The sequence below is a fragment of the Peromyscus eremicus genome, chromosome 1 (assembly GCF_949786415.1).
Source record: "Peromyscus eremicus chromosome 1, PerEre_H2_v1, whole genome shotgun sequence".
Taxonomy (NCBI): Eukaryota; Metazoa; Chordata; class Mammalia; order Rodentia; family Cricetidae; genus Peromyscus; species Peromyscus eremicus.
The window spans coordinates 25,503,537-25,528,158 of NC_081416.1; the positions used below are offsets into that span (position 1 = coordinate 25,503,537).

Here is a 24,622-nt window from a genome sequence, read left to right on the forward strand (position 1 = left end):
GAGGGCACCAGATCTCATTACAGACGGTTGTGAGCCGCCATGTGGGTGCTGCGAATTGAACTCAGGACCTTTGGAAGAGCAGCCAGTGCTCTTAACCACTGAGCCATCTCTCCAGCCCCCCAAAGGAACCTTTATAAACACAATTTAACCACTGGAAATGTTTTGTGATCTTTATAAACTAAAAGACTCCTTAATTTACTGCTAAATGCCATGGCACCTAGCAAATTTGCTGTTTTTGTTGTAAATAATTACCTGGATTGGTGTTCCGGAAAGAATGATCCTATAGTTAGCAGTCAGTTGTTTTACTGCTTTGGACAATTTGGTTTTTCCATTTTTTATGACATGGCCTTCATCAAGAATACAGTAGTTAAATTTAATATTTCTAAGGAAAAATAAATAAAAACTGTTATCTTTTCCTGTATATTAGACATTATAGGAACAATCTTAGAAGCAGAAAGTTGTGTTCGCAATTTCAATATCAAATTTTTCTTATTTTTGCTAGAAATATTCTACAGAACTAGAGGAAACATATAGAAAAATCTACAATTCTGATGTGAATGGACTTTATAAGATATACTTATATACAGAGCCACAATCCAGAGCCAAACAGTATGTTCAGCAAACTGGGAGTCTCTTTTGTGCTTTCTCACATCTAAGTTTTTAAATTTAATTTACCATGCATTCACTGTACAAAGTGATGGTCTGGCTGACATTTTCATATGTATACCAAGTATGTTCTTGGTTCATAGCACCCACAAGACCCTATCTTATCCTCCCTCTCACCTATCAATACTAAATTTTTCTAAAGAATATTTGAATTCTTGCCGGGCGGTGGTGGCGCACGCCTTTAATCCCAGCACTCGGGAGGCAGAGCCAGGCGGATCTCTGTGAGTTCGAGGCCAGCCTGGGCTACCAAGTGAGTTCCAGGAAAGGCGCAAAGCTACACAGAGAAACCCTGTCTTTGAGGAGAAAAAAAAAAAAAAAAAAAAAAAAAAAAAAAAAAAAGAATATTTGAATTCTTACCTAAAAAAGTCTATGTCATTCCTCACAACATCATATGAAGCTACTATCAGATTATGCCTTTTTACTTGATGCTGTAACCTTTAAGAAAAATTAGGAAACAGGAATTATTAATGTAATATAATTTTTAAATTTTTATTATTTATTTTTGTTTGTTTGTTTGTTTGCTTGTTTGTTGTTGTTTCTTGAGACAGGGTCTCTCTGTGTAGCCCTGGCTGTCCTCAAACTCACAGATCTACTGCCTCTGCAAAGGCTAAAGGAATGTGCCACCACTGATATCTTAATACAATTTTAATAGTGTAACTACAGCTACTATTATTAATGCAAAGTGCTTCAATCTACCTAATAGACCACACACATTCTTTATGATGCAGACCTGCTCTCTGGCTCAGAAAAGCACCTAACTCAAAATACAAGCACTCTGTCACTATCTCTTCTTTTGGGACACATTCCTTTACCACTCAGGCTAAGTGGAGCTTATCAATCATATGTCCCCATAATTAAAAAAGAGATGAAGTATCAGAAGCAGGCTGAGCTGTTGACAAGCTTTTACCCTTTGAACATAATTCCCAGTCAGTTTATCATGGTCAGTAGTTCTGAGAACTCTCTGATGGAAGAGGAGAGACCAACTTAGTACTGTAGTGGAGCTAGAGGAGTGAGGCCTGGGGCTGCCCAGGGTCATTACCCACCAACTGTAGAATGAAGTCAGGAAAATATTAAGTCAACACACTATGTTTGAAAAGGAAGGACAAGTAAGAGTACTCTAGTTGTTTCTAAAGCAATAATCCAGGCTTGAAATTTGAGGGAGTGAACTGTTTTACTAAAGCTAGCTTGAGTTAAATTCCTATCACTATAAATTCATGAATCCTAGAAGACACTATAGGGACTGCTCATGTACAAACATTTGAACTGCTTATGTCCAAATCCTCACTCTGTCCACTTAACAAACCTAAGTGATCTTGGACCATTATCTCCACACAGCACATCTTAGAGCAGTGGTTCTCAACCTTCCTAATGCTGCGACCCTTCACTACAGTTCCTCATGTTGTGGTGACTCCCAACCAGAAAATTATTTTGTTGCTACATTGTTCCGAATCACAATGTAAATGTCAGAAATGCAACTCCCTAAAGAACTGCAGCCCACAGGTTGAGAGCCACTGCCTTAGAGGGGGATTGGGACTACACAATTGTTGACACAACGGTAATGTATCTAGAATAGCCACTGTGGACCAAAAATAAAAGAAAACCAAGTAGGAGAAAAGGAAACAGAGAAATATATAAAATGGAAAAAAGAGCAAGAGGTGCTGTGGCCACAAGGTCCTCAAAAGAGCACAGAGTGGACACGGTTGCTATTCATTTCTCATCCGGAACACTTGAACCACAGTAGGGGAGACAGTGGCTCAAGTCCTTTGTTCTGGTGAGCTTCACTGATACCTTCCTAAAGTGCCGCCTTCAGTAAGCTGGGTCTCTATGGTTATAATCAGAACTAACTGCAGTTCACTTCTAGATAATACATGAAACTTTTTGTTGTACAGCTCTTACCTTATCCTTTCAGTGGGAGGGCCAGTGTAATGCAGTGGATTGAGATACTCTTTGGAGCAAAATTTACCTACTTCATCTACCCAATGGCCTGTTAACGTTGGTGGACAAACCACCAAGGAAGGAAGGGGCATGCATTCTGCCAATTTCGATCTTGCATATTCCTGGGCCCTTTACGAAAGAAAAAATAATTAGGCAATTCATTCACATTCATCAGAATTTAGAACCTTTATTTTGAAATAATATTTTAAATTACCTCTGACAATGATCTCCTGCTAGAATGCAGATGGACTGTAATGTTTTTCCTAAGCCCATGTCATCACACAGAATTCCATGAAGCTTATATTTATTAAGAAACGCTAACCAGTTGACACCATCCTAGAAGGTTAGGTAGAGAAAGGATAACTATAAATGTAAAAAAATATCATGACTTTTTTCTTGTACAACATACTTGCATGGACCTAAATCTTTATATGAGCAAAAGAGAAATCAATATAGGACATTAAACCTAAGACTTTACTAAATCAAATAGTAAAAAATGACTTCACATTTACAAGATGAAGGATAAACTTACCTGTTGATACTTTCTTAGTTCAGCATTGATTGGTACTGGGATTTTGTAATTTTCTAACTTCTTCCCATCTAATAATTGCTCTAAAAAGTGTCGCTCTTTTGCTTTCATCTGGATTAATTCTTCTGACATGTTTGGAGGGTCTGGAATGCCTGCCTGAAATGATTTTTAAAATGTATTAAAATTAGGCTGGAAATGTGGTAAGTAGCTCATTCCTCCAGTGCTGTCCTAACACGAAAAAGCCCCGGGTTCGACCACGGCACTGTATGAAACTCTGCCTGTATAATCATATCACTCAAGGGCTGGAGGCAGTAATCAAGTTCATGCTCAGCTACACACAAAGTTTGGGGTCAGCCTGAGCTTCATGAGATCCTGTCTCAAAAACAAGTATTAACTAACACTTGTTCCATGCGTGGGGGGTAGGGGACACACACACAGTTGGACAGTCTCACTGTGTTGTCCAAAGGCCTTGATCTCACTAGATAGTCCATGCTGTTTAATTTTTCATCCTAAAATATTATCAAAAAAATTTCAGTTTTACCAAGACAAACACACACGGAAAAAAATTAATTAAAAATTAGTATAAAGATTTGAGGGTAAATAAATCTGAAGATTTTGAAAGATGTTAAAAGTGCTTGAATTAAACAAAGAAAATATACTTGGGTATTTTAAAGAACACAATTAGGACTTTATTTTTCAACAAGTGTTAATAAGGAAACAAATAAAGATATGTAATCTAATTTACATTCCATGTTATTGAAAACTATTAGTTTCATAGTGTACTGATGCCCTCAGGTATTAAATCTCAAAAGATGGTATGTAAAAGTCCCAACGAATACCTAAAACCTTTCTACCATTTTATAACAAAGAAGGAATTGTGCTCTTTTTTTGTTAACATCTGAACAGTTTAGCTGCAAAACTGCTCGAGACTTGGAAAGAGTTTAAGCAAGAGCACCAAATGTACTAGTGTCATTTGTAACTCACCAGCCAGCTGCAGCTGGGAAGGCCCTTGCTGGGCTGGTGAGAACGGGAAGAACTATTAAATCTCACCCTTGAGCATGAGACAAATGTGACTGTGTACAAAGCACTTCTGCTCCTTGTCAAGCCACAATGTATGGGGGTGGGGGTGGGGCACTTAGAGACTGTTAGTTAACTGTGCTAAACTAGCCTTACTTTTCTCCTAGATAATTTAAACACATCAGTATTCCTTGACATACTGTGATGTTCACAGACACACCCTGACTGTATTCAAACTTATGTTTCACTATCAATTTGACAGTGAGTGAGTGAGTGAGAGTGTGTTTGTGTGTGTGTATACACTCATGCATGCATAAAGGCCAAAGGAAGATGTCAGGTGTCCTGCTCTATCACTCTCCAGCATCATCCCATCATCCCTTCAGTCAGTCTGTCTCTGTCTCTCTATGTCTCTGTCTCTCTCTCTCACTGAACTCAGAGCCAGGCTGGGAGCCCACAGGCCAAGTGAAGCTCCTGTCCTGACACTTAGTGTCAAGAGTGACAGGCATGTGTGGCCACATCCCTTCAGGTCCTGATGCTTGTGTAGTATGCACTTTTACCCCTGAGTAATCTCCTCAGCTCATCACACTCTTGAGAGAAGTATTTATGAGCTGGGGGTATAGCTAACTGGTAGAGCACTTGCCTATCATGTACAAGGCTCTATGTTCAATTCCTAGTACCATAAAAAATTTTAAATACAAAATATTTATAATTAACAACTCTGGATTGTGTAATTGTTATTCTTTTAAAACAAACTGTACTCGTGGAGATATAAATTATACATCAACATAGCAGGGTTGTTTTGTGTTTACACGTTTGTTTGGGGGGAGGGATACATGATAGTACTTCACCTGACTGAGGTATTACCATAGGAATGGCCCTAAATTCAATCCTCGGACTTTTACAGGAACATGCACTCCCTGACACACAGACAAAATAAATGTTTAAAAACAGTTATCGTTAAGTTATACAAAACATTAAAAAAATCTCTTCAGCTTACCTCAAGTGGCATCAGTCTAATTAGTGTTGCGAAGCACTGAGTAGCCATGAATCTCACACTGTCTGTCTGATCACTCATTCTTCCCAATACAGGAACAACTAGAAGGACAATATATGGAACAATACCAACATCCAACTGTTCCATAACACCTGAGTAAGCCATCAAGGAAATTTCAAAGTAGTTCCCAGGTAGATGTCTTCACATACTAGTATACCAAGATTGCAACTTCAGCATCAAAAAAATAAATAAATAGATAGATATGACATTTTCACACATGTACATAATCTATCCTGACCATTTTGCTTATTTTTTTCTGAGACAGGGCATCCTATAAGCCTAGAATGGCCTTGAACTCTTGATCCTCTTGCTTCTACCTCCTTTTTTTTTTTTTTTAAAAAAAAAAAAAATAAAATAAGAGTTAGTGAGATTTATTTATTTATTATGTATACAGTGTTCTGTCTGCATGTTGCCTGGAGGCCAGAAGATGGCACCAGATCTCATTATAGATGGTTGTGAGCCGCCATGTGGTTGCTGGAAATTGAACTCAAGACCTCTGGAAGAACAGCCAGTGCTCTTAACCTCTGAGCTATCTCTCCAGCCTGCTTCTACCTCTTGAGTGCTGGATTACAGATGTATACCTCCTGCCAGGCTCAAGATTATGACTTCTGTTATCAATTATAACTATATTTACAGGCTGGTGCTCTTCATAAATATTATTTAACTACCACAATTAAAAATATAAAATTGCAAGTTCAGCAATAGTGGCACTTGCCTTTAATCCCAGTACTCAGGCAGCAGAGGCAGGTATATCTGTGTTCAAGGCCAGTCTGGGATACAGAGCAAGTTCCAGGACTATGCAGAGAAATCCTACCTCAAAAATAAGTAAACAAACATTGAGAAAAAGATGGTTCAGTGGTTATGAACACTGGATGCTCTTTCAAAGGACCTGGGTTTGATATTCAGAACCCGTGTAGTAGCTCACAACCATCTATAACTCCAGTCCCAGGGGATCTGATATCCTCTTCTAGTCTTCATGGGTACTAGGCATGCACATGGTGCACAGACATCCCTGCAGGCAAAACATCCATACACATAAAATCAATCCATCCATCCATCCACCTACCTACTTACCTATCTATCTGGGTGTATGTATGTTTTTTAATTTTTAAAACTTTTATGTGTCTAGGTGTTTTGTTCACATATCTGTCTATGCACCATTTGCCTACCTGGTTCCCGAGGAGGTCAGAAGAGGGAGTCAAGATTCCCTGGGACTGGGGTCATGGACAGCTCTGAGCTATCATGTGGGTACTCAGAATCAAGCCCAGGTCCTCTTAAGAACAGGTGCTCTTAACCAGTGAACAATCTCTCCAGCATGTATGTATATATAAAATTATGGTTTTGTCTGAAGGTGAATAGAGAAAATTTTAGTAAGAACTTACTAAATGTGTTTCTGGGATATCAATTTCAGAATAAAAGAATCACACTAACAGTAAAGGAGTACAACTCAGTGTCACAGCAATTCTTTTAAGCTTTTTATGTGAAATTTTAATAATAAAATATAAATAAAATGTAAAAAGTCATTTTGGAATAAATCAGGTTTATGTGCATTTTAAAATGAGTGAAGTTTGAGTTAATCTTCAATAGAATGAGTAAAATTTCTCACATTTGGCAAAATAAAGGATACAGGCAAGTGCTTCAATTGCGCCTTCTTGTTTGACATTGTCATCAATGGCCCCCAGCCACGGAAGCACCTTCTCTAAACAAATGTTCATTGTTTCCATGGTAGCTATTTTGCTCATGACACCTATGCAGCGAGCTGCCATGTGCCTCACTGCGGTGCTGGGATACTGAAGGCACATGTACAGATGAGGCAAATGCTGCACCAGCTGAAAACAAACAACAAGAGCAATTACAATACTTCTTAGGGAATACTTAAAGAGTTCAGTGTTCCTGGTTTTGTTCCAGGTACCACATTCAGGTAGGTGTTTCCATAATGCTTACCACAGCATTATGATCACAACAGCATCTCACTGTTACATGTCCATCACATAGAACATTGAGTCTACCAATGATAGCCAACTACTTGTTCAACAGTGAGGCCAGCCTCATATTTCAGTTGAGTGCAGGGTGGATAAAGACGGAGTTCTTTCTTTACTAATACAAGAAGATGGGGAGAGCTTTCTTTCAGATGGGGACTTGTTGTTGTCCAGGCTGGCCTCAAACTTCTGTACACAAGCAATCCTTCTACCTAACCTCCCAAGAAACTGGGAAACAGACATAGGCCACTAGGGCTTATCAGAAACTCATAACACACTTTTTATTTCTAACTATTATTGCCCAGATTCACGTTTATGAATCTTATTTTAATATTACATAGTTATAGAGAAATAAAGCTAAAACTGTTTACAATACAATAAATTGCACAGAGCTCCCATAGTACAGATATATGGAAAGAATTTTTTTTTTATTAAAACCAAGTAATTTTCTACTTTCCTCTATCCTCTGCAAACTCTTCTGTTAGCAGTATAATAGTAAAAACCAAACCAAAGGCAAAGCCACATACATACTAGTGTCCCCTGGCCACTGACCAGCTCCACCTTAGCACATCATCTCCTGCTTATCCTGAAAAGTATCCTTCTGCCTGAGCTCTTTCTTGCTCGGAGCTCTACCTATTTTGGTCTAAAGAGCCTACAATTTCCTTTCTCTTTACTCCTCCTTTCCTTCAGAACCCTTTCCATAATGCACCCAGGTTTCCAAGTTGGGTTTTCTATCATTCCTGTATTCAATTCATGAGTCCCATAAGGAAGAATCTAGTTATACTCATTTTAAAAGTGCCATTAATAAGGATGGAATTGTATTTTTCAGTAGTAAGATTATTTAACAAGACCACTTATTTTATCTGAAGAAGCACTAGACATATTAATTACCAAGGGGTGAAGTGCAGAATCCATCGAAGCTGCTGCTATTTCAAAAACTTGCAGGGAATTCACCAATTCTTGAGCAGGACCATCACCTCTTTCCAGGAGGGACTTTCCATCTATTAAAATAAAAGTTGTATCACTTTTTAAGTAATTTTCAAAATTTAGAGACCACAAAAAATATTAGTACCCCCTCAGCTAGTATACAATGTCAACAAAACTTTTTGTATTGGAAATTGAAAATGGAAATTAAAACTGAATAGATTTAAAAGAATCCACTTTCAAATCTCTTTTAAAATAAATAAGAAAAAAGGGGTAAAGCAGTCAGAATAACATGAAAATTACCAGTCTTCCATTTGAAAACTTATCAGTAAATAGAGATAAGCAGTTTTCTTTTAAAAAGATATCTGATACGCACTGAAAAAGCTGAACTGATTAAAATGAATGCATACCAAAATTATTTAGGTCAATCATAGTCTTCAATGGGCCAACCATAGCATCCCAAAGATGTGGCAACTTCACCGCCATTTCAGCACCAAAATGCTTTACTATAGTTGTTAGGGCAAATTCAGCTCCTCTCCGCTGTACCAGGTAAGGCTTCTGACCCTAAAATCCAATGTTAGTTGAAAGAAGAATTTTAGAAAAAAGCATTATGCATTCAAATTTTAATCCAGAGGATTTTCAAGTCACCCTCTAAAAATTGACAGTACTTTTGTCAGTCAATGAAACATTACTAGATGTGTTTATGACCACTGCAACATTTTCCAATAATCAACTCCACACAGGCCTAACACTCACAACTGGTAACTGATTTTTTTTTTTTTTTTTTAGTCTAATAGGAATAAAATAAGAAATAAAAGGATATATGACTTCTAGAGACAGTCACCAGTGGCATTTTTTTAGTGTTCCCTGCCCCAAAGAAACAGCAGTCCCAGAGATGAAACCACTTATTCTGCTCCTCCCCTGTTCCCCACAGGGTTTCTCTGTGTAGCCCTGGCTGTCCTGGAACTTACTCTGTAGACCAGGATGGCCTCGAACTCAAGAGATCCACCTACCTCTGCTTCCTGAGTGTTGGGATTAAAGGCGTGCATGCCACCACTGCCCACCCTGGCTGAAGCCATCTATTGTGGTTGATATATTGTGTACCCCAATAAACTTATCTGGGGTCAGAAAACAGAACAGCCACTACATTAAACATAGGTTTAGGCAGTGGTAGCACACGCCTTTAATCCTAGCATTCAGGAGGCAGAGATCCATCTGGATCTCTGTGAGTTCAAAGCCACACTGGAAACGGCCAGGCATGGTGACACACGCCTTTAATCCCAGGAAGTGACGGCAGAAAGCAGAAAGGTATTTAAGGTGTGAGGACCAGGAACTAGAGCCTTGTTAAGTTTTTGGCTTTTAGCAGCAGTTCAGCTGAGATCCATTCGGATGAGGATTCAGAGGCTTACAGTCTGAGGAAACAGGATCAGCTGAGAAATTGGCAAGGCGAGGTTGGCTGTGGCTTGTTCTGTTTCTCTCATCTTTCAGCATTCACCTCAATACCTGGCTCCGGGTTTGTTTTATTAATAAGACCTTTTAAGATTTGTGCTACAATCTATTCTTATTTAAAATCACTCAGGGAAACAGAACCTGTTTTTGCTAACCCCAAGGGTTACACTTTTGTATTTATCAGTAACTAGAGTCAAAACTAGCTTCTCTCAAGAACAGACAAGAGTTTTAAACAAAAGTGGCAAAGCTCTCTACAAGGCATGATGGTGTACTTAGGAGGCTGAGGAAAGCCTATCACAAAGAGCTTGAGGCTGGCCTCAACCACACCAAAAAAGAAAAGCTGGGCAGTGGTGGTGCACACCTTTAACCCTAGCATTCAGAAGGCAGAACTCTGTGAGTTCTAGGCCAGCCTGGTTTATGAAGGGAGCTAGAGCTATTATACAGAGAAACCCTGTCTCAGAAAAGCCAAGGGGGTAAAAAAAAAAAAGAAAGGAAAGGAAAGGAAAAAGAACTGTAAATATCAAATCATGGTAAAACTTTCATGAAAATTATGGAGAGAGATAATCACTGAAACAGATTTATAAGATGTTTCAAAAGAAACACAGCGTAGGACACTGATTTTAATAAGAAATTTACCCATGGCCCCTATTTACAAAAACAAATCTTTTTAGCACCAACAGTTTACTGTGGAGCCCAGGTAAGTGCCCATGTCTTACAATCAAAAGAGCAGAATAGTCATTCCATTGTTAATATGCTACTGTAAGGGCTATGGCTATGACTTAGTGCAAAGCATTTGCCTGCATTCCCTGTCCTGCATATTATCTGCACTCTTGTTCATTCATTCATTCATTCATTCATTCCCTCCCACCCCTTCTTCCTTCCCTCCCCTCTTCTCAGTCTTGCTTCAAACTTGTAATCCTCCTATCTCAGCCCCACAAGTAGTACGATTACAGGTGTTTACCACCATAGCCACCCTAAAGCACTTTCTGGTTATGGGCCAGGGATGCAATTAACACACCGTTTGCCCAGCATGTACAAGGCCCTGAATTTCACCCCCAGTACTAAATAGACCAAAAGACCAGGTGTGGTGGCACTTGGGAGGTAGGTACAGGAGGATCAGAAGTTCAAGGTCATCCCTGGCTACATCAATATGTTTTAATCCAGCCTGAGGTACATGAGACTCTGGCACAAACATACACACACAGAGGACATTTTTTAGTAGTTTATAACAGAGCAAGATGGAAAATTTATATAAATCATCACAAATAGGAAGCATCTTTATAGCAGATGTCATTATACTAATACGTTGTTATAATCAGAGATAAAGGGATTTAACAGTAAAGTGACTGGCTGTTCATATGGAAAACTAGATTTAGATCCTTACCCTGGCAAAACACATTTAATATAACACCTGGTTGACTAAAAGGTAGGTGTTACTATTTGAACACTTGTAAAATTTTCCTCAGAATATCCTAGGAAATTTTGGCATTGGTAGGATAAGGAACAGAATAAGATGGTCATCACTGCCATTTAATATGATTTTTGTAGTCAATGCTTTGAGAGTGAGTTGATTTACATTTACTTATGTACCTACAACCAAATCGGTAGCTACCAAGCAAGTTAAGTTAGTATAAATTACATGAGAACTGAGAAATTTAAAAAGCTATTAATTCACTTGTAAGTTAAAAAAAAAATACAATTCTGAAAGCTAATAAGATAACTTTGTTCTAATCTAGAAACTAAATATTTAAAGAGTAAAAGCATTCAGAGAGGGGGAAGAAAAAAAACTACTTACCTCATCAAGTTCAACCAGGACATTCCCACCACTTCCTGCAGGCAGATCTGCTATCTGAGCTTTGATTGCTTTGGGGATAGGACCTCGCCTGCTTGTAATAGCAAAAGCTGCTTTCTGATGCCTATAGAGTGTAATGATACCTCTGTGCTTGGTGACAGTATGGTGCATTCCATCTTTTTCTGAGTTGGATCCTAATAAGAAAAAAAGCCACTTAATCAAAATATAGGTGAGCAAATGTTTCCCGCTCCTAAAGAGACATAACATCATTTTAAACTGAGCAAGACCTCAATTTTTATAAAGGATGTTGTTTTTGTTAATAAAATGGTAACAAAATTGTCTACTTGAATTAAGATTTATATTGAATATAATAAAAGTTGTAGAATCAAAAACAATGAAAAATACCACATGCAACAATAGTGCTTATGCATAAGAAACATTAAAAAATGTTTCATGTTTTCTCTATGTTCATAATCACTATAAATTCAGAAAAACACTGACACTGCAAAGTATTGCCTCTCAACAAGGGATGATGATCCTACTATATTTAAGTTAATGTTAAACATGCAACTTTCTTCTTTCTCATTTTTTTTAAAAGTCTAGTACATTTTGAATAATTTAGGTTTTCTAAAATTTTAATGATTTAAAAAAATCATAAAGCTGGGCAGTGGTGGCTCATGCCTTTAATCCCAGTACTTGGGAGGCAGAGGCAGGTGGATCTCTGTGAGTTCGAGGCCAGATCGAGATCCAGGACAGCCACCAAAACTACACAGAGAAACCCTGTCTCAAAAAACAAAAAAATAAATAAATAAATAAATAAAACACATAGGACTTAGTCATGTGACTACACCAGCATTAGTCTTATCTCTGAGATCATCTTAATGAAAGATTTGTTTTCCATATAAATCTTCCACATAAAAATAGAAAACTTGTTCATTTGGTATTTATCAAATAAGACTTCACTCACATCATAACATGGCACTAAATTAAGGAACCAAATTATTAACATTTGATACAACTAGTTTTCTAGTCTAGTTCTAATAAGCTGTGCAATGACTTTCAAGGTTAAGGAAGGGTGAACACAGACTTTAGGTGACTTACATCACTTCATATATGGATGGCTAATTTACATGTAAGAGGGCTGACTGATGGGCAAATACACAAACTGATACAACCATTTTGTTAACAAATCAATCTTTGTTCACGGAGAATAGGAAATAGGGGGAGCGGCTCTAAAAGGAACTGTATTTATGCTTAAATTATACCTATAATCTAATGGTAAGACAAACTTAATGATCAATTCCTTCTCTGAGCAAATAAAGGTTTAGATATATACCTTTAGAATTTTCCTGGCCACTTTGTGTTGGTACTGGACATGTTACACAGGGAGTGAGGTATGGGTCCACACACAGAGAGCTACAGAGGTTTTTAATAACTTTTGAATTAGGACATGGTGATCTTGTTGTACACTGCTGAAGAAGCTTAGCTATGCACTGAGCAGCATAGTTCTGGACTAGCGTATTCTCTTCTTTTTTAATTGTTTCCATCAGTGGTTTTATGATAGGATTTAATTTCTCCGGAAGCTGCTGCAAGCTCACAACTGCACATGCAGCAAAAGTATGCACTCTCAACTGCAACACTTGCCACTCTTGGTTCGTCTCTGCAACTGTCATTTGGACCTGATGTCGTTTACTCTCTAACTGCTGTAACACTTGAGGATTTAAATCAAAAGTTGATGTGACTTCATTAAAAACAGTAGTTACCTAATAAAAAACAAAAAGCAAAAGTATTTAATTACAACAACCCCAAATAGACTCTAAACTCCTAAATGGCAGTTTTCTCATTCACTTGCAAAAGTCTCATAGTATCAAGAATTGTTTTAATATTTAATAAGCTAAATAATGTCTAAAACAGCCCCAAAAGTATAGCTTAATTTGTCTTAACAGTAGCATTGTATTCTTTAAGAAAAGAGACATTCTCTTGAGAGAAATAAAATTACCATTAAATATACAAAATTTCACCTAACTGGTAAAATGTGAAAGCTACACACCAATATAAACTGTTAATGTGAGGAATATCAAAATTCACAAACTACTTCTCTACTCCAGAAACAAAAGAAAACAGACGCAGTAGCCACTGTAGAAGGCCCAATACTAGTGTGACACAGTACTGTATACATTTCATTAAGAGACTGATCTTCAATTTTAATTTTATTAAAAGATAATTCCTGTACCATAAATTAACTCATTTGAAGTAAATAATTCAGTGATTTTATTAAGAACCATGGCTCACCACAATGAGAACATTTTCATCAACCCCTAAAGAAAACTCATATCCATTAGCAATCACTTCTCATTTTCCCACTGTTACGGAACCCTATTTCCCTCTTACACAAACAGGTTTATTTTGGCCATTTCATATGAATGAAATATCAATATAAGTAACGTTCTTCAGGTCCATCTATGTTGTAGCATGTAATGGTATTTTCTGTCAAACAATATTTAACTTTCGTATATAATCTTTCTATCCTATATTTATCCATTCATCAGTTGATTAATATTTGGGTTCTTTCTATCTTTTGAATATATAAATAATGTTGCCCTGAAATTTTACGCACATTAAGATTGGCTTATATATATAACAAAAATAGGCCTGGCAGTGTGGCTCACTCCTTTAATCCCAGCACCGAGGAGGCAGAAGCAGGTGGATCTCTGTGAGTTCAAGGCCAGCCTGGTCTACAGCACAAATTCTAGGACAGCCAAGGCTACAGAGAAAAATCTGACACACACACACACACACACACACACCAAAAAAAAAAAACACCAAAAAAAAAAAAAACAGAACAACAAAAAACGTAAGTAAATAAAGTATTGAGAGCTTTTATAAACAGGTGTGGTTTGATAATTATTGATCACAAAACAAATAAACACTGGAAAGGTAAACTTTTCATGGGTGTTTAGTTTTTGTTGCTGTTTTGTTTAGAGAAACAGTTTCACCAACAAGCACAGGCTGTCCTCAACATCATCCTCCTGCTTCAGCCTCCTGAATGCTGGGACTGTACGTATTTGCCACCACATCCTACTAAGAACCTATCTTTTTTTTTTTTTTTTTAAATTTTTATTTATTATTTATACAATGTTCTGCCTGCATATATGTCTGCAAGCCAGAAGAGGGCACCAGATCTCATTACAAATGGCTGTGAGCCACCACGTGGTTGCTGGGAATTGAACTCAGGACCTCCGGAAGAGCAGCCAGCTCTCTTAACCTCTGAGCCATCTCTCCAGCCCCTTTTTTTTTTTTTTTAAAGATTTATTTATTTATTATGTATACAGTGTTCTGTCTGCATGTATGCCTGCAGGAAGAGGGCGCCAGATCTCATTACAGATGGTTGTGAGCCACCATGTGGGCACTGGGAATTGAACTCAGGACCTCTGGAAGAACAGCCAGTGCTCTTAACATCTGAGCCATCTCTCCAGCCCAGAACCTATCTTTTAAGACCTAGAAATAACTGATTCCATAATAGACAAAGTGGACAATTCTATATTTATTATGAAAAACAAAACAGTTACACGAGATCTCATTTTTCATCAATATAAAATATAAAAGGTTAAAAAAGAGATTTTAAATTATAGTCACATGACCATGCCAATTTGCTCATCATAAAAGAACAGAAACACCATACACATAAAATACTAAAATAAGGAAATCTTTTTTTTTTTTTGTTTTTTGTTTTTTGTTTTTGTTTTTCGAGACAGGGTTTCTCTGTGTAGCTTTGCGCCTTTTCCTGGAACTCACTTGGTAGCCCAGGCTGGCCTCGAACTCACAGAGATCCGCCTGGCTCTGCCTCCCGAGTGCTGGGATTAAAGGCGTGTGCCACCACCGCCCGGCTTAAAATAAGCAAATCTTTAAGGGGGAAAAACAAAAAGGAAGGTTCAGAGCAGACACTACTGTGCAAGGATAAGGGAAGAATTCTGCGACTGGAGAAGAGACAAGGACAAAAGTGTCCTCTCTGGAATAAAGCACACAGGGTAGGGCTCCAACCCAAGGCTCTTTTTCAAATTACCCTTCCATCAGGCCAATAAGTAAAACAGAGAATAGAATAGAGACTTCACTGGGACATAAGGTATCCTGGATTTAAATCCAGCACTGAGGGGAGAAAAAGAAGATAGGTAATAAATCTAAACATAAATGAGTAGAAAACTTAAACAAAACATGCAAATGTTTGTTAGATTGCAAGAACAAAAGAACCATAAAAGCATTAACTAGTTAGTAACATTTTCCAAAATGTAATCTATCCGATCATTCCAAGGGCCAGAGAGATGGCTCACCAGGAAAGAGCACTTTCCACACAAGCCTGATGGTCTGAGTTTGAGCCCTGAAACCCCCGTAACAGTGGAAAGAGAGAAACAACTACCAAAAGTTTTCTTCTGACTTCCACATGCATACTATGGCATGCTACAGCATATGTGTGTGTGTTTATGAACATGCTTGCACACATGCACAAAATGATTTTAAAAAATTCAAAGACAGAAGTAATAAAATTAAAAGAGAATACTCAGAATGCACACACCCAGCACAGGCTATCCAGGATACATAAAGTATTCTTACAACCTCACAGCAAACTGACAACTTAATTAAAAGTGAGTAATAAGGGCTGGAGAGATGGTTCAGTGCTTAAGAGCACTGCTTGCTCTTGCGAAGGTCCTGAGTTCAATTCCCAGCAACCACATGGTGGCTCACAACCATCTGTAATGAGATCTGGTGCCCTCTTCTGGCCTGCAGGGATATGTGCAGACAGAACACTGTATACATAAATAAATAAATAAATAAATAAATAAATAAATCTTTAAAAAAAAGTGAGTAATAAAAGACTCAAAGAACTTTCAGAAATAGAGGTGTGAAATGGCCAACAAAGTGTTAAGTGTTCACTCTGTGCTTCATAAAGGAACTGTGTAAAGTAGAGCCTTAGTGACACAATCACACAAGCCACTCAAGTGCTCAGTAACAGGCTGAGCACATCCAGCACTGGCGGTGATACAGGACAAACACAGCTGTGGAGCAGTTGAGTAAAATGGTATGACCAGTTTGGGAAAAGTCTCATCTTAAAAATGTTATCTCGTGGGCTGGAGAGATGGCTCAGTGGTTAAGAACACTTGCTGCTCTTCCAGAGGATCCGGGTTCAATTTCCAGCACCCACATGATGGCTCACAATGTCTGTAACTCCAATTCCAGGGGATCTGATACCCTCACATAGACACACATGCAGGCAAAACACCAATGCACATGAAATAAAAATTTTAAAAAATGTTATCTCTGCTTACTCAAGTGCTAAGAACTAAACTCAGAGCCCAACATAAGCTGGAAAGGCACTTTATCATTAAGCCACATCACTGCATGGCTTTTGTTCATTTAAATAAACTCAACGAGGGGCCAGAAAGACAACTTAACAGTTAAGATCATTAACTTCTCTTTCAGAGGACCCAGGTTCAATTCCCAGCACCCACATGTCAGTTTATAGATTTGTGACTCCAGTTCCAGGGGAATCTGACACTCTCACACAGGTATACATGAAGGCAAAAACAATGCATATAAAATGAAAATAATTAAAAAAATATATATATATATAATATATAAAATCAGCTCAGCAATTCTACTACATTTATCTAAGGAAAATATAACTATATGTCCAAATATTTATACAGTAATAATTTCTTTAAAATATTTATAGCATCTCTATTCACAATAGCCAAAAGCTAGGAATAGGACATGTGTTTATTAAGAAGCAAATGGCTGGCACTAACTGTGGTAAACTCTGCAATCCAACTCAGCAACGCAAAATAATTAATATGCATAACATAATGAATTAAAAAATTTCATGCCCCAAAATCCTTATGCCAAACAGTATGGTCTATTGTATCATTTATACAGTATTATAGAATGTGCAGATAAATCAGTCACAGAAGGGTCAGAACAATGGTTATTTGGGAGCAAGAAGAAAGGATAGGCCTGGAAACTTTAACAGTGCTGTATTCTCTATCTTGATTGCATTTGTTTCTCCCTGGTTTATGTATCTGTGAAAAATCCATAAATTGGTCCACTTTAGATCTGTGCCTTCATCTAACATGTACAGATATCTGAATTTACTTAGAAATGTTATGAAAACATCAGATGAATGATGGCTGGAAAGATGGGAGATATTTTTAAGTACATAGATGATCTAACGAACTTAGTAAAATATTAACTGCAAAATCTAACCACTGGGTATTCTAAATGCTGACTACATGAGCAGTTTGTGTAACACTTTTGCTTCTATATGTTTAAATAGTTTCATCTTAAACCAAGAAGAGAAATACTCAAGAAACTGTAGAAGCAGGTTTTTTCATCTACCAAAATCTTATGATACACTGATAAGCGACAAAAATTTACAAGTTCTCTGTCCTCTAATTTCAAGAAATTCAGTACAATGAAATAACCTTTCTAAAGAACAGGATAATAGGCTACCACACCACCAACAGATTCAACATATTTGTATGCTTCTGTGGTGACATATCATTGCAAATTTCTAATCTTTATTTCATGTTGTAAAATTAAGAAAGTTACTCCTTTACTCACCAGGTCATTAGCTTGATCTATTGTTAAAACATTGCTGTTTATTCTATTACCAACTTCAATATGTGCATCAGCTAATGATGATATAAACTGTTTACATTCATTCTGCATTCGTGTGAATGGAACAGCAATTTCATCATAATACAAATGTTCTGAAAGGATATCAAGCAAACGTGGCTGCACAGCTAGGGTAACAGCTTTACACTCCTAAAATACAATAGATAACAAGATTCAGGGAAAATATAGAAACATAATGGTAGAGATGTTTAAATCTTGACTTCAGACAACCAAATGCTACATTGTCATTGATTTTGAATCTACAGTCTGTTATCTTCCAGAATAGTTAGTTACACAAAGAAAAAGTATTACATCAAAACTACTCTGAGATTTTAATATGACTACAGAACATGCACATGTAACTACTATAATTGCACTTAATTTTCAGCCTAATTATTCTGAGTGTACTCTGAATTTACTCAAAATATGTATATATAAACAAATAAAAAGAGCAGACATTTAGAAGTATATTACTATAAAAACCAGTCAGAAAACAATCTGGCATGCACTAAAAATATTATTCAAAATTTGATATTAGATATCTTTAACAGTTCAACCACAGCTTCACATGCTGTATTGTAAAAATGGATATAATTTAAAAGCTACTTACCTGCCCCCAAATTTAACTAACCCTTCCCACTCTCTCTGGTTGTTGCCTGCCCCAACAAGAGGGGGAATGGCCTCAGTGGTGAGCCATGAGGGGTTCTGTGGGATCTGGGTGATCAGCCTGGGCTTCACAGAGTAAATCCAGAGAAGCTCTGTGAGGGTCCAGAAACCGAACTGTCAACACTTGCTGCTGAGTCTGAGAGGCACAAAAACACAGCATCACTGCCTCTCCAGCACATGGAGTCCTGACAACAAAACAGATAAGCTTTGCTTCTTTCCAGAGGCAAAGTGGGGTCTCAATTGCAATAAAGCACGGTTCAATTACTTTTAGACATAGCTTTGACAAACTGCTAAGAGGCAGTAACAAGCAACTCTCACAGCAAGTGCAGACAGTTAAATTTCCAGAATTCCAGTCAATGGAATAAACAAAACCAGCAGGAAGTTTCTTTGATTTACAGAAACAAGTCTTACACAAAATCATACATCTTACAGAAGCTTAAAGTTAAAGAGGCTAGAAGGGAATTTGGTTCATTTGGAAATGCAGATTTGAGTTCAAATGTGGAGATCTTTTTCTTGTGACCAAAACTTCTGCCCTTGTAACTATCCATATAAATAGAGCTCCAAAAACACAAAGCACTAAAAATGTGCTGCCTGAAAGTAATGACCAACTGGATTACACAGTCAGGCTCTGGCTTGCTTCTTTCTATACACACACAAGTCTTAACGGGGAGCTTTGTAACAGACTGTAGGGATGGACAGATACTAAGTATGAGCACAGCTGAGTAGTCTCATATGAATGGGGTGCTAAAAAAACAAGTTAAAAGTAAATGGAAAACGATGTTCAATATTATATGGAATACTTTCCCATAACTGTTAGATTTTTATAAAGAAACTGCTTTTTCTTTTATGTTGGAAGTTATAAATTAGTTCTAAATGCTAACAGAAATTGATTTTACTAAATTTGCCTTTATTACTTTAGGAATATACCTTACCTTTTGTAAAGCAGCCCATTCGCAGATTACTAACGAAACACTAATTCTCTGTAAAGCAGATTTGGAGTTCAGATGGAAGAGAAGTAACTGGCCAAGAGATTCTGCTGGTCTAATTTCTTGGTTTACCATATTTACACCTGGATCACAAATACAGCAACAAAGTGCTCCTAACAACCTAAAAGAGATGAAAAGGCCATACTATAAAAATTACTTGAGGGAAAATTTCTCCTACTAAAGATATAAATTTCCCCACAAAAACTGTAACTTATCTTCTACCTTATTTTCATGAAGACATAAGGTAATTTGTTTTTGTTTTTGACACAGGGTCTAACATATTCCAGGCTGGTTCTCAACTCTTGATGTCACTGAGGATGACTCTGAACTCCTGATCTCCCTTCGGTCACCTCTCAAGTGATACTGAAGGTGTGCACCACCACACTGTTTGTGTAGTATCTGGGATCAAATCCAGAGACTTGTGCATGCCAGGCAAACATTCTACTAACTGAACTATACCTCCAACCCCAAATTCTTGAAACTCTCTTTGTAGGCCAGGCTGGCCTCGAACCCACAGAGATCTACCTGCCTCCCAACTGTTGGGATTAAAGGAATGGGCCACCACCACCCAACCATCTATTTTTAAAACTTCAAAACCTTAAAAATATTTACTTGCGCCGGGCAGTGGTGGCACACGCCTTTAATCCCAGCACTCGGGAGGCAGAGCCAGGTGGATCTCTGTGAGTTCGAGGCCAGCCTGGTCTACAGAGTGAGTTCCAGGAAAGGTGCAAAGCTACACAGAGAAACCCTGTCTCAAAAAACAACAACAACAACAAAAAAAAAAAAAAAAAAAAAAATTTACTTGCTTTAGTTTTTTCTTTGATAACTAGTATAAAGGAAGAAGAACTGACAGACAAGAAAAAAATCTTTTGTTTACAGTTATTAGCCAGAACTTTCCCTCTACGACACTTGACGAGTACTCACTTAGCTGCCATCATCCTGGCCCTCATAACTACAAAATCCCTGGTAGCTGGGTCTTCCATGACTGTGTCTGCACCTGCAATATACTCCTGAAGCACTTCTTTATTCTGGATTTGGCCTTGCCGTACCTTACCACCTGTTTTTTCCTAAGGGAAAAACAGAAAGGAAAAAATCAATAATTAAAGATTAATCAATAAAATTTAATTGGAAACAACAAAGCCAGTAAAATGTAGTTCTCTTCATAAATTCTAAGGGCTAATAATTACTATTGAGTTTGTCAGAGTCTGAATAAAGAATTGATCCTGCCTAATGTTAATGAAGACACCCTTAGAATAAAGCAATAATTGCAAGTTTCTCAGTTACTATATTGGTAATGAGTTGAACATAGAAATACCTTATGTTTCTCTATACTTACCTTGGCTTTAGCTTTTACTTCTAGCAACATATTTAAGTCAATAGGTAAATGAGAAGGCTGCATCATTAAGCAAAGCCAAGCACCCATCCATGGGCAAGCAGCTGCTACCACATACTGAACTGAAGCCTTGCTCAACAGTTCCATCCAAACCTATGGAGTGAAAAGGAGAATAGGAAACAAATTTTTCTATTAAGTGCTAACAAAATATAAAACATACTTTTAGAGAAAATCAACTGGAGGGAGAAGGTTATAGCAAAGAGATTCATCTGAAAAGTCAACATAGAGATTCACTTTGAAATACTGGTACATGAAATAATGCAAAGCAGAGTTTGTTGTTTTTTAAGAACATGGGGGCACAAAGATGACTCAGTGAGTAAAGGTGCATGCCACCACACTTGACAATCTGAGTTCAGTTTCCAGAACCTACAAGATGAAAAGAGAGAACCAAAGCCAAAAAAGCTGCTCCACCCTACACACACACACACACCCACCCACCCATACACACACACACACACACACACACACAAAATAGAAGTTGTGGTGTTTTAAGACTAAATTGATTTTTTATGTGTGGGCCTGCATATATGTATATGTACCACATGTGTGACCAGTGCCCATGAAGGTCAGAAGAAAGTATCAGATCCCCTGGAACTAGAGTTACAGATGATTATGAGCTGCCATGTGGGTGCTAGAAATCAAATCTGGGTCTTCTGTAGCAACAGGTGCTCTCAACCACTGAGCCAATCTCCAGCCCAGTAAATAAGGTTTTAAAAAAGGAATGTAGGAGCCAGGAGGTGGCAGTGCACACCTTTAATCCCAGTACTTGGGAGGCAGAGGCAGGCACATCTCTGTGAGTTCAAGGCCAGCCTGGTCTACAAAGCAGGTTCCAGGACAGCCAGAGCTGTGACACAGAGAAACCCTGTCTTGAAAAACCTAAAAGAACAAAAACAGGAATATAGGAGTTTGGTATGGTGGTATACATCTATAAAGCACTCAGGAGGACTGAAGCAGAAGGATCAAGGGTTCAGGGTCAGCTTGAGATACACAGATAAATCTACTCAACAACAACAACAACAAAAAAAAAACAGAGAATATCTGAGACTTTATAAATTAAACATGCCAAGCCAGGCATGCTCAAAATATCTGCAAGCCCAGGATTGAGAGACCAGGAGTCTGGGGACAACCCTACCTAGCTATACAGCAAGCTCAAGCCAGCCTTGGTTATGTGAGACCCTGTCTCAGAGATTCCAGCAAGGTCCCTACACAAAGAAACACAATACCTCTGAACTCCACAGGAATTCTCTCTCCTCTCCTCTCCTCTCCTCCCTTCTCCCCCACCACCACTCACTCTCTCCCTCTCTCCCTCTCTCCCTCTCTCTCTCTCTCTCTCTCTCTCTCTCTCTCTCTCACACACACACACACACACACACACACACACACAAATTAAAAAGAAAATATTAAATAAAATCTCTTCAAAAAGTAAAACATTAGCTTAATAGGACATACAAGAAGAAACAAACATAACTAACCTGAATTTATATTATATCCCATAAGAAACTTAGTTTTCCAGATCATCATGTAGATTACTGGATTCTTCAAATATTTTAGTTGGCTTAATTCATTAAAATCCCTCACCAATAGCATAGTAATTATTTTAACTATATCTATAAATTTATTAGAACAAGAAATACTGACAGATTCATCATGTACCTTGTGAATAAGATCCAGAATTTCCTGGCTGCTTTCTAAAACACAAAACTGAAAAATGTGTCGCAGCATATCAGACAGGATGGGTATAAGCCAAGATGAAGAGTTCTGAAAACAAAAACAATCAAACTTATGACATGTAGTTCCTAGACATTAGCATACATGACTCTCTTCCCTTACTCTCATCTCAATCACTGGCAATCTAAACAGTTACCTGTAGACACCAAATTCCATCTCTAAAGGAAGAGGTTTGCCCTGTATGTCTAACCAAGAAAATGTGATATAATTTTGTATATGTGCTGTCTCCTGCTACAAATGCTGATGAATTTACATTTTAGGTATTCAAATCTGCCTGGGGGAAAAGAACTCATGGGTAGAGCACGAGACTGCTGAGAGCAGGGAGACTATTTATTAGTCTATATAATTGTGCATACATAGGAGATTTGGTCAAGCCCACACACTCTACAATACCAAGGGGAACCTAATGGAGACTACGAACTTCAGTTAATGCAAACCCACTAATAGTGAGGGCCTTATTTTCCCATAGAGGGTGTTCACAGTGGGGGGATGCTGTATACCATGTGAGATTAAGGTATATGGGAACACCATACTTTTCCTTCAGTTTTCTCTCAAAACTGTTCTAAGAAAGCCAGGCATTGTGGCACACACGTTGCAGAGGCAGGCAGATCTCTTAGTTTGAGGTCAGCCTGGTCTACATACTGAGTTCTAGGACAGCCAGGTCTGTATAGAAAGACTCTGTCTTTATTAAAAAAAAAAAAAAAAAGAGGAAGATAATGATGTTCCAAGGATCTAGTTCAGTGGTAGAACGCTTGCCTTGCATGTGTGAAACCTGCGTTTAGTCCACAGCACTATAACAGACAAACAAAGAAAAGAAACTATTCCGCATGGTATGTTACAACAATGAGACTATCACCGCACACCTGTTAAAATGGCCTAAATAAGGAACATTGATAATAATATACACTAGCCAGAATGTGGCGCACTTACTGTTGATAAAAGGGCAAAATGGTGTATCTACTCTAAAAGACAACTCAGAAGTTCCTTACAAAACTAAACCTATTCTTATAGTATAGTTTAGTATGTGGGCTCCTTAATATCTGCACACAGTAGGGGAAGTATTGATCCATACAAAAACCTGCACTTTATAGAAGCCTTATATATACTACCAAAACTTGAAAGTATCCAAGGTATCCTTTCAGTAGGTGAATGAATAAATTAGGGTACAACAAGACAATAGGAGTGTAAGACACCCTTAAAAAAATAAGCTATCAAGACATGAGAGACACAAAGGAAACCTGAATGCCTATTACAAAGTAATGAAAAGGTTCCATACTGATGACTCCGACTACATGACATATGCAAAACTATGGAGAGAGTCAAAGAGCAGTGATTCTAAGAGGCTGGGAGGATGAGAAATTGCTACAACAAAGGTGACTTTCAGGGTAAGAAAAACAACTCTCTATGACACTGATAATGGTAGACATACGTCTTTATACAGTTGACAATAACATATCTTTCTTCGAATCTTCTAATTTTATGGGCAAAACAAAAATAATAATAAAAACAGCAGAAAAACTGTGAGTAAACTGAAGAGTGATCTTTACGAGGTGATATACTGAGCTACTGTGACCTTGCCCACCAAATTACTGCGCAATTACTCAAAGTGACAGCTGGGTGTGTCAGGAACTGACACAAGAACACAGTGCTCAGGAACTCAGACATCAGGCTCATTTTCTCTCTGTACCCAAGCTCATTTCACATTCTGAAGCTGGAAAGCAATTCAGTAGGTATGCAATTTATTTTCTTTCTTTGTCAAATTTAGGTAAAAGCTGAAAGAGCTGTGTAACCTATGTGAATTTGGGAAAGTTTCTTAATCTCATTAGTTCTCTCATCTG

At 37.8% G+C, this 24,622-nt stretch overlaps 1 protein-coding gene across 1 annotated transcript in view; it reads right to left on the reverse strand.

Moving 5' to 3' along the window:
• Positions 1-24,622, reverse strand: part of Btaf1 (B-TFIID TATA-box binding protein associated factor 1) — a 94,826-nt gene that overhangs the window by 16,969 nt on the left and 53,235 nt on the right. Inside the window, exons 15-30 of the mRNA XM_059258779.1 lie at positions 22,710-22,814; positions 21,000-21,149; positions 20,588-20,730; positions 19,610-19,784; positions 17,958-18,161; positions 12,682-13,108; positions 11,349-11,539; positions 8,515-8,668; positions 8,072-8,181; positions 6,829-7,030; positions 5,145-5,293; positions 3,134-3,286; positions 2,816-2,937; positions 2,563-2,730; positions 1,024-1,101; positions 253-382 (exon numbers count right to left, since the gene is read on the reverse strand). Of these exons, the coding sequence (XP_059114762.1) occupies positions 253-382; positions 1,024-1,101; positions 2,563-2,730; positions 2,816-2,937; positions 3,134-3,286; positions 5,145-5,293; positions 6,829-7,030; positions 8,072-8,181; positions 8,515-8,668; positions 11,349-11,539; positions 12,682-13,108; positions 17,958-18,161; positions 19,610-19,784; positions 20,588-20,730; positions 21,000-21,149; positions 22,710-22,814 (2,661 nt within the window). The remainder of the gene's footprint in view (positions 1-252; positions 383-1,023; positions 1,102-2,562; positions 2,731-2,815; positions 2,938-3,133; positions 3,287-5,144; positions 5,294-6,828; positions 7,031-8,071; positions 8,182-8,514; positions 8,669-11,348; positions 11,540-12,681; positions 13,109-17,957; positions 18,162-19,609; positions 19,785-20,587; positions 20,731-20,999; positions 21,150-22,709; positions 22,815-24,622) is intronic.